A 19,109-nucleotide genomic window follows, 5' to 3' on the forward strand; every position below is an offset into this window, starting at 1 on the left:
CATGGTGGGACAGCTCACATGACTGGAATGTGGTTATGGATGGCTATGTCCTTTTTAGGAAAGACAGATCAGCAAAGCGAGGTGGTGGAGTTGCTCTTTATGTGAAAGAGCGACTAGAATGTATTGAGTTCTGTCCAGGGGCAGATGAGGACCAAGTGGAAAGTCTGTGGGTGCGAATTAAGGGACAGGCTGGTACAGATGGCAGAGTTGTGGGGGTCTATTATAGACCTCCTGATCAGGATGAAGGAGTTGATGAGGCTTTCTACAGGCAATTGAAAGCAGCCTCACGACTACATGCCTTGGTCCTTATGGGGGATTTTAACTACCCGGATATTTGCTGGAAGACTTACACAGCCAGTCATTCACAGTCTAGGAGGTTCCTCCAGTGCATTGATGATAACTTCTTAATGCAAATGGTGGACAAACCAACTAGGAGAGGAGTGCTGCTGGATCTGGTACTCACCAACAAGGAGGGTCTGGTTGAAGTAGTGACAGTCAATGGCAGCCTGGGCTGCAGTGACCAAGAGATGGTGAAGTTTAGGATCTTGTGTGGGAGGAAGAGAATACCTAGCAAGGCCACGTTTCTGGATTTCCGAAGGGCAAACTTTGGCCTCTTCAATCAATTACTAAGGGAAGTATCATGGCAAAGGGTACTAGGCAGTAAAGGGGCTCAAGATAGTTGGTCAGCATTCAAGGACCACTTCTTCAAAGCTCAGGATCAGAGTGTCCCAATGAGTAGGAAGTCAAGTAGGGGAGCCAGGAGACCAGCATGGTTAAACAAGGAACTGCTGGGCAAACTCATACAGAAAAAGAGAATCTATGGATTACGGAAGGAGGGGCTGGCCACTTGGGAGGAATACAGGACAGCTGTTAGAGGATGCAGGGAAGCAGTTAGGACAGCTAAGGCCTCCTTGGAACTTAATCCGGCAAGTCGGGTCAAGGACAATAGAAAGGGCTTCTTCAAATACATAGCAAATAAAACTAACACAAGAAGCAGTATAGGCCCACTGCTGAATAAGGTGGGTGCCCTGGAGACAGAGGATATAAAGAAGGCAGAGGTGTTGAATGCCTTCTTTGCCTCTGTCTTTACTCCTGCAGACTCTCCCTGGGGGACCCAGATTCCTATAGCCCCGGAAGGAGTCAGGATAAAGGAGGAGGTTGCCTTGGTAGATGAGGATTGAGTTAGAGATCAGTTAAGTAATCTGGACATCTATAAATCGATGGGTCCGGATGGAAAACACCCGCGGGTGCTGAGAGAGCTGGCGGAGGTCATTGCTGAGCCACTCTCCATCATCTTTGGTAAATCGTGCGAAACAGGTGAGGTGCCTGAGGATTGGAGGATGGCAAATGTCACGCCAGTCTATAAGAAGGGCAAGAAGGAGGACCCCGGTAATTATAGACCGGTCAGCCTTACCTCCATCCCTGGAAAGGTGATGGAACAACTTATTCTTGACACCATCTCTAGACATATCAAGGATGAGGGGGTCATTAAGAGCAGCCAACATGGCTTTACCAAGGGGAAGTCATGTCTGACCAACCTTATAGCCTTCTATGAGCAAGTAACTAGGTGGATGGGTGATGGTAGAGTGGTAGATGTGGTTTTTCTTGATTTCAGTAAGGCATTTGATACTGTCTCCCACAGCATCCTCATAGATAAGCTAAGGAAGTGTGGGCTTGATGATCAGGTAGTGAGGTGGATCAAGAACTGGTTGGAAAGAAGAAGGCAGAGAGTTGTGGTCAATGGGGCAGAATCTAGCTGGAGGTCTGTGACTAGTGGAGTCCCTCAGGGGTCAGTACTGGGACCAGTGCTGTTTAATATTTTCATCAACAACCTGGATGAGGGAACTGAATGTACCCTCAGCAAATCTGCTGATGATACTAAACTAGGAGGAGTGGCTGACACACCAGAGGGCTGTGTTGCCATTCAGCGAGACCTGGACAGGCTGGAGAGTTGGGCGGAGAGGAACTTGATGAAATTCAACAAGGGCAAGTGTAGAGTCTTGAATCTGGGGAAGAACAACCCCATGTACCAGTACAGGTTGGGGGCTGACCTGCTGGACAGCAGTGAAGGGGAAAGGGACCTGGGGGTCCTGGTGGATAGGAGGATGACCATGAGCCAGCAATGTGCCCTTGTGGCCAAGAAGGCCAATGGCATCCTAGGGTGCATTAGAAAGGGTGTGGTTAATAGGTCAAGAGAGGTTCTCCTCCCCCTCTACTTTGCCTTGGTGAGGCCGCATCTGGAATATTGTGTCCAGTTCTGGGCCCCACAGTTCAAGAAGGACAGGGAATTGCTTGAAAGAGTCCAGCGCAGAGCTACAAAGATGATTAAGGGAATGGAACATCTCTCTTATGAGGAGAGGCTGAGGGAGCTGGGACTCTTTAGCTTGGAGAAGAGGAGACTGAGGGGTGACTTCATCAATGTTTACAAATATGTAAAGGGTGAGTGTCAGGATGATGGAGCTAGGTTTTTTTCAGGGATGTCCAGTGACAGGACAAGGGGCAATGGGTGTAAACTGGAGCACAGAAGATTCCATGTGAACATCAGGAAAAATTTCTTTGCTGTGAGAGTGACAGAGCACTGGAACAGGTTGCCCAGGGGGGTTGTGGAGTCTCCTACGTTGGAGATATTCAAGGACCGCCTGGACAAGTTCCTGTGTGATGTACTCTAGGTTACCGTGCTCTTGCAGGAGGGTTGGACTAGATGATCTTTTGAGGTCCCTTCCAACCCTTAGGATTCTGTGATTCTGTGTGTGTGGATATATAATATGCATATAACATACTTTAAGTAAGCCTATAAAGAGAAATAGTTTCAGTTTCCCTAAGTTCAGATGTCATATGAAACAGAAATTAATATCATGTATTAAGACCGTATTTTTAATTTACTGATTTCATTTTTCTAAGGTGAAAGCTGAAAGTTTTTAGTACTTTCCAGTGAAATCCACTGCCAGAATTTTGATAAGCATTATTAAAAGAAGAGACAAGCATCTATACTTACCAAACAATGTCAGCTTAAGTATCCTACTGCATTGAATTGCAAAGGAAAGATCTGAGCTATCAAAAATTGTTATAAGATCTCCATCTGAAAAGAACATGAAAAAAAGTTACATTAAAAGCAAAGCCTTTTAACTACTGACCTTCATGGTAGGGCAGAAGTGTTACTTCATTACTCAAAAATAATTTTCCCTATTTGATTCTGAAGTTACTAGGAAAAAAGTTTATTATTTTAGCCCAAGAATCAGTGTGCTGGGAACTTATGCACAGAAGGTAAGATAGAAGTATGACTGGCTAGAAAAGGGAGTCTTCTGACATCCCTTTGAAAGTTTCATAGGACTCACCATTCTTGTCTGTTTACATACAGGATGAAACAGTGGAGCTACAAGTCCAACACCAGAAAGAATGATGCTGCCAGTTAAGCTATATGCCTGTTCCAACTGGCTCCAAAACTGTGCTGTTCATGTACAGACAGGAGGAGGCTGAAGGTACATGGCACAAGGCAATCCCAAATCAATTTTTAAAATACAAAACGCACACACTACCAAGGGAAAATTTTAAGTGACTAGAACATTTTATCAGGTTTTACACAGAACACTGAGGTGCAAGACTGAATTTTAACACGGGAATGATAGTAAAGTTCCAGTGTAAAAATGTACAGTGGAAATATCTTATCATCTTTACACACAAATAGGAATGAAGACATGAAGATGTCAAAGTAGCCAGAATAAAACTTTTCTCTCAAACCAGGAATCTGACATGAAGCCTCAACACTTAAGTTATTTATTTTTATGTGCCAGGTTTTTCAGAGGAACTCCCATACCAATGCATCCTAATGAATGCGCACATTGCCGTCAGTCACAGGTGCTGTATTAGAACTGTATGGGATCCTTTATTCTTAAGATATAAAGGGTTATGCATAAAGCACTGAATACCTTTAATACTATTAATACCCAAAAGAGACACCAAGCCCCCATTAAGCCTGGTCTTTGACAGTTTTTATGCTCAGTCAAGACAAATCCACATTAACATCTTTACTTACTCAACAAGATTACAGATAGAACAAGACTATTCTCTTTGGCAGGACAGATTTTCTGCTGGTTTAACATATGCAACAGATTATTAATAGATTAAATGAACACAAATTAAGCAGCATAAAGGAGAGAGTGGGAAAGCGTTATGAGGAAAACACGCGTAGCCATATAAACACCCTTCTGACATTCCAAGAAGAAAACCCTCCAATCTACAATTCTCTTTCTACACATCTCAAACAAGGTCCTTTTCATTCTGTGGAAGCTCTTCTTAAGGTTGCATTTAACACTAATGATCAAGATTTTCTTTGCAACAACCAATGTCCAACAGATTCAAACATTATTCAAGCAAAAGATTATTTTTAATAAATATTTCAGGTTAAAAGTGTCTTGTAATCTCTACTGATGGGGAAAAACGTAATTAAGAATTACTACTACAGAAGCGAAGTTTTCCAAGACCTGTAAGAGCTTGGTTTAAGTCGTATGTGTTTATTCCCTCCTCTACTTCAAATCCACTTCATCATTGAAAACACAAGAGAATAAGTAGACAGAAAACTGTGATTGCACCAGCTTCCTGTAACAGCAAAAAATGAAATTTCAGATAGTATTTCCTCCATTATTTCTGAAAGATCAGCTATGTTAAGACAGCATAACCACAAGAAATACAGCTTCTATTGTCTGACTCAAAGAATTTCACAAGAAATCACTTGCAATTGCCAATGAATTTGGACAATTCTAAAGAGGTGAATTTCAGAGTTTCTGTCCATAGATTATACTAGAGCAAGAGAAGTAATTAAACCTTAACAGCAGTAATCAAGTATTACCTTCATCTTTGTATTTTATTGTGACTTCATCATTGCTCAGAAGTTTTCCTCTAAAAACTCTCTGCATCATTAGCACCAATTCATCATAGGTGATATCTTCATTATGAATAGGAATTCTCCTAATATCTTCCCCAAGCTGAGCTTTGATGATCAGCTTCCCACTTAAATCCAGCTGCCCATTCATGGTGAATTCCTTATCACCTGCAGACCTGTTAACAATAAAACATTTAAAGCATTTTAGAAAACTAAACTGTTCATTATTTAAATGTATCTGATGACAGTTACGAAGCTTTTCATCTTTGGAAAGCATTACTGTTAGGAAGCTCTCCAGAGAACCCCTCTCAGACACATTTTCTCGAAAAATTTCTCAAACAATAAAGTGCATAATACTTTAACTGAGCTCAAAGGCAAAGAATACCTCTCTAAGATCCAACATGTCAAATGAACAGTTACCACAGTTCCCAGTGCTCAGAATTTAAGAGTAAAGATTTTTTTTTAAAGTCATACAGCTTTTAAATGTGTGTGGTATCTACAAATGTCAAACTTGAGTGGGTTTTTCTGTAAGGTATCAGCTGTAAACTGCCATGAAAAACACCTATAAAGGAACTAATAATCCCTGGGATTTGCTTTTGAGATATATGCATACATCTCTCCTGGGAAAAGCGAAATTCCAGCAAAAGATGTCAGCCTTGCAACATTATATCTGTTACATTATCAACTCTTTAAATTATTTTTACATTCCCCATAATTATGATAACCAGCAAAGGGTGCATTTTTTTTTTCCCATTTAAGAAAAGACTGCCATAATAAAATCTTTTATGTCAACGATTACAGGTAGTAAGGGGGCTTACTAAAGGGATGAAGTTGAATCATGCACTATTTCATGAACAATAAATAAAGAGCTAAACATTGGTATATTATAAGCATGATTAGAACACATCTTTCCCGAAAGGAAGATGATAAAATTTTTCCTTGCTTTGAAATTTTGACTGAGATGTTTTAACAAAGATTTCAGATTTTTAAAAGCTGCTTAATAAACCACATATTAGCTACCCATTAGACTCAGAGGCACAGATTTGTTATGCAAGTAGTCTGAACAGTCATTTACACTCTGTGGTTTAAGAGAGGTGGACAACCACCCCAAAGGAAGTGCAAAAAAGCCATCTTGTACCAAAGCAGCACACAGCATATACTTCAGTTGCATCTTTAATGCTTTACGTAAGACAATTTAAAAATTATCACTTTGTATAAGGCATCTCTCTTGTTAAAAAACACAAAGACCATATGTTAAAAGAAAATCAGAAACTACAGAGAAGTTACTGAGCAGAGGAATGAAAACAAAAAAAAAAAAAACAAAAAAAAAACCCACAAACACATGGATAGCTAGTCAAATGTCCGCTTCTTTCTTCACTGTTTTGGACAGGACCAAAACAATAGACCTGGAATAAGGAGCAATTAAAGAAGCAGTTACCATAACATCTGAAGCACAAATATTGGAAATCTTAACTGCAGGCAGCCCTACACATCAAAACTGGCATTTCCAAAGCCACGTGCAGGCAAACATGCTGTTCACTCTCTTGTGCAAAAAGAATTCTTGGTAGAGATATGTAGGTATCTCTTGCCTACCTTTAACGATGTTGTAACATAGTGCTTTATGAGAAAACTGAATACTGCTTTGTCAGTCTATTTTTAAAGTACTGCCCTGAGAATTACTTCTTTCCTACCACAGAAACAAGACACTCAGCTAAAGCCTTTAATACATCATACACTGATGCACCTGTATATATTTAACTCTGCTGTTATAATGGCAGTGTGTTTTGCATTAAAAAGATGAAGTATGATGTTATCTCTAGATTGCAATTCAATTTCGGGGGGGTTGGATAATGAACTTAATATAAAACAAACATTTCATGCAAATCCCTTTGATTAGCCTAATGGCATCTGTCCTAGTTTAAGCCCAGCTGGCAACCCAGAACCACGGAGCCACTCACTCACTCCCTCCCCTTCCTCCCCCCCCCCCCCCCGCATGGGAAGGAGAACTGAAAGAATGTAACTCCCACGGGTTGAGATAAGAACAGTCAGTAACTAAGGTGTAACACAAAACCACTACTGCTGTCACCAATAATAATAATATTGGTAAGGGAAATAACAAGGGAAGGGAATACAACCGCTCATCACCTGCCGATAACCAGCCCAACCCGAGCAGGGATCTAGCCCTTCTGGGTAACTTCCCAAGTTTATATACTGGGTACAATGTGCTGTGGTATGGAATACCTCTTTGGCTAGTCTGGGTCAGGTGTCCTGTCTCCACTTCCTCCCAGCTTCCCCTCCCTGGCAGAGCATGAGACCCAGAAAAGTCCTTGGTCAGAGTAAACATTACTAAGCAACAACTAAAAACACCAGTGCTATCAGCTTTGTTCCCAGGCTGAAAGTCAAAAACACAGCACTGCACCAGCTACTAAGAAGGAGAAAAATGACTGCTACTGCTGAACCCACGACAGTATCCACCCCTTATTCCATACCATTCACGTCATGCTCAGATCCCACATTTTTCAATGTACCATCACTCTTGTCTCATATATACGTCCACACACACATACAGAGATATCATTCCTTAGTGCATGGAGAAATCCCTATAAAGCTGGAGAGTTCATCCAGTCCATGATGTCAGGCTTCATCTCTTTTAACAATCTCTCAGAGCAGGTCAGACGGTGTGCAGTGTTGGACTGTTGCCTGCTGATGACACCATGGAACTCATCTGGTCACTGCTGAGCTCATCTGGTTTCGTCAAAGCTCATTCTTTGCTGGAATGATGGTCAGAGCGAAGTCAGGGCCAATTACTGGTGACCTGCAGACATCTAGTTGGTGGGCTACAGAAGCGCTACATAGCAGGCAACAGCATACAATTGAATTCATCGGCTGTTTTCCCCTAAAATCAAATCCCCTCGAGGCACACGTGAGACTTCCCCATCTTCCCACATTACTCACCAAGTATATACAGGTCCCTGAGCAAAAGCAATACCACCAGTGGGCTTGCCTTTACCTGAAGTAGGAATAACCCAGACTGTCTTCCCCAGCAAATTCTTTCTGTGCACCACAGGAACTTCATCCCCCTCTACAGTACATAACAGTTCTGACTGGGCTGGGCCAGCCCTGTTGGCAGATCCTCTGGTGTTCACCAACCAGGTGGCTTTGGGTAAACGTGTATCCCAGTGTTTGAAAGTCCCACCACCTGCTGCTCTCAGTGTAGTTTTTAACAGCCCATTGTACCGTTCAATTTTCCCAGAGGCTGGTGCATGGTAGGGGATGTGATATACCCACTCAATGCCATGCTCTTTCGCCCAAGTGTCTATCAGGTTGTTCCGAAAATGAGTCCCATTGTCTGACTCAGTTCTCTGGGGTGCTGTGTTGCCACAAAATCTGTTCTCAAGCCTAGGATCATAGAATCATAGAATCGTTAGGGTTGGAAAGGACCTTAAGATCATCTAGTTCCAACCCCCCTGCTGTGGGCAGGGACAACTTACACTAAACTATACCACCCAAGGCCTCGTCCAACCTGGTCTTGAACATTGCCAGGGATGGAGCATTCACAACATCCCTGGGCAACCTATTCCAGTGCCTCACCACCCTAACAGGAAAGAATTTCCTCCTTATATCCAATCTAAATTTCCCCTGTTTAAGTTTTAATCCGTTACCCCTTGTCCTATCACTACAGTCTCTAATGAAGAGCTCCTCACCAGCATCCCTATTGGCCCCCTTCAGATACTCGAAGGCTGCTATGAGGTTTCCACGCAGCCTTCTCTTCTCCAGGCTGAACAGACACAACTCTGTCAGCCTGTCTTCATACGGGAGGTGCTCCAGTCCCCTGATCATCCTCATGGCGCTTCTCTGGACTTGATCCAACAGTTCCATGTCCTTTTTATGTTGAGGACGCCAGAACTGCACACAATACTCCAGGTGAGGTCTCACAAGAGCAGAGTAAAGGTGCAGGATCACCTTCTTCAACCTGCTGTTCACGCTCCTTTTGATGCAGCCCAGGATATGGTTGGCTTTCTGGGCTGCAAGCACGCACTGCCTGCTCATGTTCATTTTCTCATCAACCAACAGCCCCAAGTCCTTCTCTGCAGGGCTGCTCTGAATCTCTTCTCTGCCCAACCTGTAGCTGTGCTTGGGATTGCTCCAACCCAAGTGTAGGACCTTGCACTTGGCATGGTTAAACTCCATAAGGCTGGCATCAGCCCACCTCACAAGCATGTCAAGGTCCCTCTGGATGGCATTCCTTCCTCCAGCGTATCAACCGAACCACACAGCTTGGTGTCATTGGCAAACTTGATGAGGGTGCACTCAATCCCACTGTCCATGTCACTGACAAAGATGTTAAACAAGACTGGTCTCAACACCAGTCCCTGAGGGATCATGTCCTGGGCAGTGGTGTGGGGCACAGCATATATTTTCAGCCATCCGGGGGTTGCTTCCACCATGGTGAACACATGGTGCTTGCCTTGGTGGGTTTTTGGGAATGTGATATAATCAATATGCCAGGCCTCCCCCCCATATTTGTACTTCAGCCATCATCCTCCACACCAAAGAGGCTTAGTGTCCATTGTTAAGTCCACCCCTCAATCACGAGCCCATCTGTATGCTGCATCTCTGCCCTGATGGCCTGAAGTGTCATGGGCCCACCGGGCCAAAAATAATTCACCCTTATGTTACCAATCTAAGTCCATCTGAGCCACTTCAATCTTAGCAGCTTTAACCACTTGTTGATTGTTCTGGTGCTCCTCGGTGGCCCAGCTCTTGGATACATAAGCATCTATGTGGCATACCTTCACCACCAGGTTCTGCACCCAGGCAGCGATATCTTGCCACAGTGCAGCAGCCCAGATGGGTTTACCTCTGCACTGCCAGTTGCTCTGCTTCCATTGTGGCAACCACCCCCACAGGGCACTTGCCACTATCCATGAGTCAGTATAGTGATAAAGTACTGGCTACTTTTCTCATTTGGCAATGTCCAGGGCCAGCTGGCTCTAACCTCGTCTTTGGCCTCAGTCAAACTGACTTTGGATGGCTTTCACCTCGGCAAACTGACTTGATTCATCCTCTCCTTCAGCAGTTTCTGCAACTTGTCATCCAGGACTCCATACAGCTGCCTTCCATCTCCAAAGCTTTCCCACAATACAGCAGGACCCATTAGTAAACAAGGCATATTGCTTTTCACTTTCTGACAGTTTATTATATGGTGGGGCCTCTCCAGCAAGCATCACCTCCTCCTCTGGTGATATTCCAAAATCTATGCCCTCTGGGCAGTCCATGATGACTCTAGAATTCCTGGACAACTGGGATTTCCTACTCGAGTTCGTTGTGTAACTAGTGCAACCCACTTACTCCATGTAGCATCAGTTGCATGATGTGTAGAGGAGACCCTGCCTTTGAACATTGCACGGGCAAGCGAGGTGCCAGAAGATGTGCTTCAGTGCCAATCACTTCTGAAACAGCTCGAACCCCTCCGTAGCCTGCCAGTATCTCTTTCTCAGCTGGGGTATAGCTGGCCTCAGATCCTCTGTATCCCCAACTCCAAAAGCCAAGGGGTCGACCTTGAGTCTCCCCTGGAGCTTTCTGCCAGAGGCTCCAGGTAGGACCATTATCCCCAGCTGCAGTGTACAGTACACTGTTTACATCTCGCCCGGTCTGGACTGGTCCAAGGGCTCCTGCATGAACTATATCTCATTTAATTTGTTCAAAGGCTTGTTGTTGCTCAGGGCCCCATTTAAAATCACTCTTCTTCCGGGTAACATGATAGAGAAGGCTTACAATCAAACTGTAATTTGGGATATGCATTCTCCAGAACCCCACAGCACCTAAGAAAGCTTGCGTTTCTTTCTGATTAGTTGGTGGAGACATTGCTGTTATCTTGTTGATCACATCTGTGGGGATCTGGCGATACCCATCTTGCCATTTTTTTTATTCCCCAAAACTGAATCTCCTGTGCAGGTCCCTTGACCTTACTCCGCCTTATGGCAAAACCGGCTTTCAGCAGGATGTGGATTATTTTCCTCCCTTTCTCAAAAACTTCTTCCACTGTATCACCCCACATGATAATGTCATCAATGTATTGCAGGTGTTCTGGAGCTTGCCCCTGTTCCAGTGCAGTCTGGATCAGTCCATAGCAGATGGTAGGGCTGTGTTTCCACCCCTGGGGCAGTCGGTTCCAAGTGTACTGGATGCCCCTCCAAGTAAAAGCAAACTGTGGCCTGCACTCTGCTGCCAAAGGAATTGAGAAAAATGCATTGGCAATATCGGTTGCAGCATACCACTTGGCTGCCTTTGACTCTAGGTCATACTGAAGTTCTAGCATGTCTGGTACGGCAGCACTCAATGGTGGTGTGACTTCATTGAGGCCACGATAGTCTACTGTTAGTCTCCACACTCTGTTAGGCTTTCACATTGGCCATATGGGGCTATTAAAGGGTGAGCGGGTCCTGCTGATCACTCCTTCGCTCTCCAGTCTACGGATCAGCTTATGGACAGGAATCAGGGAGTCTCGGTTGGTGTGATATTGCCGCCGGTGCACTGTTATGGTCACGACTGGCACTATGCTACTCTTCAACCTTCAGCAACCCCACAACAGAAGGATCCTCTGAGAGACCAGGCAAGGTGGACAGCTGCTCAATTTCCTCAGTCTCCAAAGCAGCAATACTGAAAGCTCATCTGTACCCTTCTGGGTCTTTGAAGTACCCTCTCCTGACACAGTCTATGCCAAGGATGCATGGAGCCTCTGAGCAGTCACAATAGGGTTCTTTTGCCACTTCCTCCCAGTCAGGCTGATTTCAGCCTCCAGTACAGTCAATCCTTGGGATGCTCCTGTCACTCCAGAAATACAGATGGGTTCCACCCCTTGACAGCTTGATGGCATCAGGGTACACTGTGCACCACTATCTACTAGAGCCTTACACTTCTGTGGGACTGATGTGCCAGGCCATATGATCCACACAGTCCAGTAAATCCGATTGTCCCCAACCTCCACCTGGCTGGAGGCAGGGCCCCTCTAATAGTGATCACAACATTGGACACTTACATCTTGTAGAAAGGGATTAGTCTTCTTTATCACATCAGCTGGAGTAAATTTAGCTCTTTCACTCCATCTGGGAACCTGCTCACCAGAGACTGAAGCAACAGCTTTCATGTGATGATCATCCTTGACCTTTGTTCTCCTCCTTAATTCGCACACCCATTCCTCCAGAGCTGAGGTAGGTTTTCCATCCCACTTCCTCATGTCTTCTCCATGATTCCACAGGTAAGACCATAGGGTAGCCCATGGTGTATACCTTCTGTATCTTCTCTCTCGAGCAGTAGGACACCTTTTGTTAATAGCTGAGACATGGGCTGGTACACATGGGGAGCTGGATAGGTCAGACAGATCATCTCTCAATTGTTTGAGTTTCTGGGACAGTTTTTCCACAGCTGAAATGATGGAAGGGGTGAGATTGTCTTCAAACTCTCGGAGTTGACAAATCATTTCATTCACTGTTGATGGTGCTACGTCATTCCAGGTTATTGCTGCCAATGCGTGGGCATATGATGATGGTGCATTCCATGTAAATTTCTGCCACATGGGTCATGTACATTCGACCTCGTCTGGATCTACAGGTGCACTCCCGGCATCTGGCCTGTGACAGATCATCTCTACAGTAGCTGATTCCCTCAGAGACTGGATGCCTTTCTCTAGAGTAGTCTACTTGGCTAAACAACTCATAACATCATCCTTGTATGGAAACCTTTATTTCACAGCTGCCAAGGCTGCCTCCAAAGGCTGAGGGACTGCTTCTCTTTTGCAATTGCTCTGTCAGTTCCCCCTTCCCTAGCAAGTGATCCCAGCTGCTTGGCTTCCCTACCTTCTAGTTTATGACCGTCAGCCCCACTGTGCCAGCATCGGAGCAACCAGGCGATGATGTGCATCCCTGGTTGACAGGTAAAATCTTGTTGCATATTCTGTAGCTCAGTTGAGGTCCGGAGTCGAGAAGTCACCTGTTCTTCCTCTGATTCAGATAATAATAACTCCTGATCAGATGCTGTCCTGTGTAGTAAGCGCATTGTTTCTTCATCTTTCTTGCCTCTTTTTTGCTCTTCCCCTTGCGTACAGGGGCAACTGTTATTGGCACAAATTGGTCCTCTGGTTTAGCTACAGTGATTATCGCTGTGGTTGGAGTGGCTGCAGTATCTGTTGTCAGGGTTTGGGTAGCTGCTGTACTTGTCGCTGGGGTTGGTATAGTGGCTGTGCTTGGAATTGAACTAGCTGTGCTGTCTGTTGTAGTCAAGAGTTTGAGTAGATGCTGTACTTGTTGCTGGGGTTGGTGTAGTTGCTGTGCTTGGAGCTGGAGTAGCTGCAATGTTTGTTGTGGTCACAGTTTGAGTAGCTGCTGTACTTGTTGCTGGGGTTGGTATAGTTGCTGTGCTTGGAATTGGAGTAGCTGTGTTGTCTGTTATAGTCAAGAGTTTGAGTAGAGCTGTACCTGTCGCTGGGGTTGGTGTAGTTGCTGTGCTTGGAGTTGGAGTAGCTGCGTCATCTGTCACAGTCAGAGTTTGAGTAGCTGCTGTATTTGGAGTTTGAGTAGCTGCATTGTCTGTTGCTTTGCCATCAGATCCACCGACATTTTTTTCCCTTTGAAGGTGCTGGATAATGTTGAAGAGAGCTCTGTAAGATTAGGCCAAGCCCCAGCATGTTGCCTTGATTTGTCCCTCTCTGGTATGATCAGGATGACAACACACTGCATTTAAGTGTTTTACTAATTTTTCTGGATTTTGCACTTGTTCAGCAGTGAAGTTCCAAAGCACTGGAGGGGCCCACTGGCCTAGATACTTGCCCATACTATCCCACACGCCCTGCCACTCATCACTGCCCAGCCTTGGGGAAAATCTCTTGGTCCTCCGGTATCGTCATCTAACCCTAGACAACACCCAAACCCAACTTTGCTTAACTGTTGAAATCAAATGAAATGGTCATGGGTAAAACACACTCTGTATGTGTGCCAACATGCTGATCTCCATCACAATCAGCAGGCAGGTCTCAGGGTACCCAAAGGCCATTCAAAACCTTCAGAACTCTCAAAGGATGCTGTAATAGTCTGGTGGGGAGGCTGGGAACGTAAGGGATTGTCTCCTTCACAGGCTGACCACCCAAGGAGGTGAAAAAAGATGTGTAATTGCTAAACATTTCCATTATATACCTCTCAAATATAGAGGTGATGACCACACTGGGAACCCAAGCCAGAACAGTTTCATGGTCAGTGAGTCTGTCGTATTACAAGTCATTACCATAAAGTACAGTGAAACAAGAACCTTAGCCAAGGCCCCCCAGCCTATAAACACTAAAACAGCAAATACCTTCTGTAATGCTGAAACTCCAAGATCAAGAGCAACAACTTTGAGAGTCAATAAATCACCATTGTGATGAGTGACTATTACTCTGAAACAATGAATGCTTATCACAAATACGATTAGACACATGCCCGTCAGATGTGTCATTATCTCAACCCTTTGCACCCCACGTTGGGTGCCACAAAGAACTGTCATGGTTTAAGCCCAGCCGGCAACCCAGAATCATGCAGTCACTTGCTCACTCCCTCCCCTTCCTCTCCCTGCTCCCAGAGGGATGAGGAGGAGAATCAAAAGAATGTGACTCCCACGGGTTGAGATAAGAACAGTCTAGTAACTAACATATAACACAAAACCACTACTGCTATCACCAATAATAATAATGGTAAGGGAAATAACAAGGGAAGAGAACACAATCGCTCACCACCTGCCGATCAATGCCCAGACTGACCCAACCAGTGATCCAGCCCTTCGGGGTAATTTCCCCAGTTTATATACTGGGCATGACGTGTTGTGGTATGGAATACCCCTTTGGTTAGTTTGGGTCAGGTGTCCTGTCTCCGCTTCCTCCCAACTTCCCCTCCTCCCTGGCAGAGCATGAGACTCACAAAGTCCTTGGTCAGAGTAAACATTACTTAGCAACAACTGAAAACATCATTGTTATCAGCCTGTTCCCAGGCCAAAAGTCAAAACACAGCACTGCACCAGCTACTAAGAAGGAGAAAAAATGACTGTTACTGCTGAACCCAGGACAGCATCCAAAAAAAGATACATGCAACTATTGAACAAAACTCATTCTCCTAACCAGACAAAACAGAGGTAGGCAGATACAGCCTCACTGCAGAGAAAAGGGACCTACAATTAACACAGCCATGTTGCTGAGACATTACAACAAAACAGTGAAGTTTATAGTATCATTAATGCTTGGTAATACATTATTCATGTTTTGCAACATAGGAGTATTGACTGGAGGCACATCAACTCAGTCTAATTATCACTAAGTTGGTTGTAAAAGCATAGGGCTTTGCAGAAGTTGTTTGTTTGTTGGTTTTGATATTTTTTTAATTGAAAGCATTAAAAAGACAAAACAGCAGCTATACGCAGGTTTTCTTTCACCTCCTTTACAAAAGCATACATTTGCTATTACCTTGTGTGTCTTACTGATGTTGGATTATTGGACAGATTTTCCACCTCACTTCAGAACTGAGTTAGGATAAATCGCCATGCACTATCAGTGCCAGAAAACAGGAAGCTACATAAAAGTAAAAATAAAAACATTATTTCATTTCAGTTCCTTAGAATTATATATTTAACATCATTGTTTCACTTTAGAACATTGCAATGAATATACACGATTAAAAAGTCACTGTTTTATCCATAATGTAACAATCACATTTTGAGTAGCATAGAGTTTGAAGTTTAACTAAAACAGAAATCTTGAACAAGAGTTTTAATTCCATAACAGAAGCTTATTTTTCCTAAATTTTGTAATAGCATGTAGGAATTCCTAACAGTAAGGTGTCCCTTTACATGACAATGCTCTTTGGCAGTCTCAAAATACTCATTTGTACGGCCTCCATCGTAAAACCCCAGGTTAAGAAAAATAAACTTTCATTGATTTAGCAGTACAAAAATCTGGAAGTTCATTTCTTAGCTTAAGGGTGAAGCATCTGTGGCATTAAGTAGTGTGTCTTCAAGGAAAGTCTGCACAGAATTAGGACAAGAGGAAAAGAGTTAGTAATGCCACCTTCCCACAGGAAAAGCCACCAAACTGGGCAAAAAGGAAATGCAATCCAAAATACATAACCACTTTAAACTGAAATCAGTTTAGTTTTTTTTCTGCTGGAAAGCCAATGTGATGAGCTGCATGAAGTTTCTGCAATCCACCTCTTTACTACAAATCCAGAACTATAAGACAATGATTTAGTAAACAGAACAGTCCAATGGAGAATGTAATTGTGCTCCTCCCTCCCAAACAACAGGCACTAGTTGGCACTCTTCTTCTTGCCTCTCATTTGCATATATGACATGATTTTAATCTCTCATCCATGACATGATTCTTAGATCATTCACCGTAAAACCAAATCCCCTTGAGGTATACAACCCACATTACCCACCAAGTATATTCGGGTCCCTGAGCAAAAGCAATCACACAAGTGCGTCTGTCGTTATCCTGTGCAGGTAAGCCTCACTGGTTTTTGATTTTCCCAGAGACTGATGCATGGTAGGTGATGTGATATACCCACTCAATGCCATGCTCTTTGGCCCAAGTGTCTATAACGTTGTTCCAGAAATGAGTAAACATTACTTAGCAACAACTAAAAACATCGGTGCTACCAGCCTTATTCCCAGGCTAAAAGTCAAAAACACAGCACTGCACGAGCTACTAAGGAGAAAAATGACTGCTACTGCTGAACCCACGACAGTATCTACCCCTTATTCCATACCATTCATGTCATGCTCAGATCCCACATTTTTCAATATACCATCACTCTTGTCTCATATATATATATATATATAATCAAAGAAGAAAAGTAAGTTCCTCTCTTCCTCTCATCCACATTAAACTGGCCTTCCCAGCTCTCCTCTTTCAACTTAACTGGAAGCAAACTGGAACAGAGACCTGAGATAGAAGATACATGACATACAAGTCAGACACAGACATACAAGACAGATACATGACATACAAGACAAGCAAACCCCAGAGAACAAAGCCCCTCTCCTCTGGTTCTCACAGGCTGGCAGCTGCTCCCCTCATCCTGAGTATGAAATGTTCACCTTTAAAAGGAGTTGTACTCACTCCTGGCTGGGAGAGAGCAAGACTGTTGTGACATACTAACCAGGTGAACAGGAAGAGACTACTCTTCTGTTTCCTCACTCATCTTTTATGAATGAGTAATGCATGAGGATGATGCCTCTTTCAGCCAAATCTCACTACAGGTCCAGGTAAAATTTACTGCAATGCACAAATACAGGATATAGAAAATGTACCTAACAGTGGTTCAACTTAGAGAGTTCGTTTAGCCACCATCTTGTGTTGTTTAAGCATTACGAGCAGGGTACTGGTATTGCTTCTTTAGCATTACAGTGTAAGCTACTTGGAAACCGACAACAGTAAGAATTGAACCTCATCTGTAATTCCTAAAGGTACACATTTCTGTGGACATACCTGAGCTCCTGTGGCCTTTCAACAGACCAAATGCATAATTTGTATCTTTGTGCAAGGAAACCTACTACTACAATGCACTTGCAGACCTATAATGTCTTATTTACCAGTGTTACTTGCAGAAATCCACTGTGTCTATCAATGATTAAGAAAAGGTTGCATTTAAATGCACTTTTGTCCAGCTGTTCTCCATTCTGCTTGAAGGCGTTCAGAATTTAAGAGACAGATTCTAAACACTGCAACTGTTACAGGGAAGTATGTACAATGTTCTACTTATTAAATTACACAGCACTCAAGCTTTGCTTCCCTCACTGCGACACAGATGAATGGATAACTTGAGTTTTTCAGCAAAGACATCCAGAATACACACAAATGAGCTTTTTGACAGAAGCAATCACTGTGTCTACTTTATTGAGGGGAAAACACCAAACAAACAAAAATAATACACTATCATTTTCCTGTTTCAGAGAGGCTATTTTTCATAAGAATCTCACTGACATCTTTCTAGCCTTCCTGAGGTACTACGTACATTTTGGAGATACAGATCGTTTCCTCTCAGCTCACTTTCTATTCACACCACACACCAATCTAAATGGTAACTGTCCAATCTATGTCAGTCACTTCATGATCCTTTCTTAAGCCATGACATCATAACCATGTTGGATTTCACTACCCTTTTTGCATTGCAGCCGAGAAAATCAGCCTTGCTTAAGCAAGGGAAGAAAAGGCATTCCTGTTTCACTTTCTCCTCTGTCAAAACAGGGAAAAGAACAAGGTGAAGCATCAAGTAACAGGGCCAAGCATCACTGCATCCCAAACCCCACTCACCAAAGTGATGAATTTTCCCAAGACAAAGGGCAAAGGGGATGGGAGCAGAAAGAAGAGCTCTTACGGTTTTCTCTAGTTCTGAAAAGCATAGGACCGACTCAGTGGGGAGCAGAAATCATAGCTATTCCCTGTCGGTAAGCGAGGAGTCTGCAGTTCCTCTGGCTCCCAAAAGGGACAAGGCCTGGTGAGCAGGGGTTGACATGCAAGAGCCTTGCGACATGAGGGAGCGACAGGAGACCTCTGCCAGCCCTCACCCCGTGTCCCCAGGCCGAAAAGCCCAGGCGGCAGTTCCAGCCTGCCTCAGACGCTCCCAGAGGGAAGCAAGGGGTCTCCCCGCCTCTCTGCCAGGGACCGCGTTGCCCTTGGAACCGAGAGGCGGAAGCGAAGGCTCACCCCCAGCCCGCAGCCACCCCTCCCGCCGCCTATCGCACACGCGGCAGCGGCTCCCCCGACAACAGCGCGGGGTGAGCAGCCCCGTTTTCTTACTCTGGCTTCTCCGCGGTCCCGCCGGCGGACACCCCCGGCACCGGCAGAATCGGAGGCCGGGCGCGGCCGCCACCACCCGTACGTGGCAGGCAAAAGAGCGAGCTGCAGGAACAGCTGCAACTGCCGGTCCTGCGCGAGCCACCCGCATGCGCACTCCAGCGGCAAGCGCCGCAGCGCGCATGCTCCGGCAGCGCGGCCCCGCCTCCCCCTACCGTGGACCCGCGCGTCAGCCCCAACCCTGGCGGAGTTGTGGTGGAGCGGGTGGCGGCTTTGGTGAGTGTCAGGGAGGGCTAGCCCTTCCCCCCTCCCTCACCGGGCCGAGCGCCTGCCTTTGGCACCCAGGGAGCGGACGGTGTGTGTGAGCTGGTTCTGGGGTGAAGTCTTCTGTGAGAGGGGGTTTGTTTCGAAACG

General features: G+C 44.7%; 2 protein-coding genes across 10 annotated transcripts in view; both read right to left on the minus strand.

Moving 5' to 3' along the window:
• Window positions 1-1,705, minus strand: part of NXPE3 (neurexophilin and PC-esterase domain family member 3) — a 480,868-nt gene extending 479,163 nt beyond the window's left edge. Inside the window, exon 1 of the mRNA XM_062624791.1 lies at window positions 1,539-1,705. The gene's annotated coding sequence lies outside the window, so the exon portion shown is untranslated. The remainder of the gene's footprint in view (window positions 1-1,538) is intronic.
• The window catches only part of TFG (trafficking from ER to golgi regulator), a 33,060-nt gene extending 14,230 nt beyond the window's left edge, over window positions 1-18,830 (minus strand). For 5 of the 9 annotated variants that reach the window (XM_062624806.1, XM_062624805.1, XM_062624804.1 and 2 more), the window contains exons 1-4: window positions 18,699-18,815; window positions 15,366-15,470; window positions 4,847-5,055; window positions 2,996-3,079 (exon numbers count right to left, since the gene is read on the minus strand). In XM_062624806.1, coding sequence (XP_062480790.1) covers window positions 2,996-3,079; window positions 4,847-5,030 — 268 coding nt within the window. In that variant the 5' untranslated portion in view covers window positions 5,031-5,055; window positions 15,366-15,470; window positions 18,699-18,815. Of the gene's footprint in view, window positions 1-2,995; window positions 3,080-4,846; window positions 5,056-6,219; window positions 6,345-15,365; window positions 15,471-17,058; window positions 17,520-18,698 lie in introns of those variants that run through there. The other 4 variants (XM_062624800.1, XM_062624807.1, XM_062624803.1 and 1 more) reach the window with 4 other exon arrangements.
• Window positions 18,831-19,109: the final 279 nt, after the last annotated feature.

The sequence above is a fragment of the Pezoporus occidentalis genome, unplaced genomic scaffold (genome assembly GCF_034315485.1).
Source record: "Pezoporus occidentalis ecotype Australia unplaced genomic scaffold, CSIRO_AGI_Poc_V1 ctg271, whole genome shotgun sequence".
Lineage (NCBI taxonomy): Eukaryota > Metazoa > Chordata > Aves > Psittaciformes > Psittacidae > Pezoporus > Pezoporus occidentalis.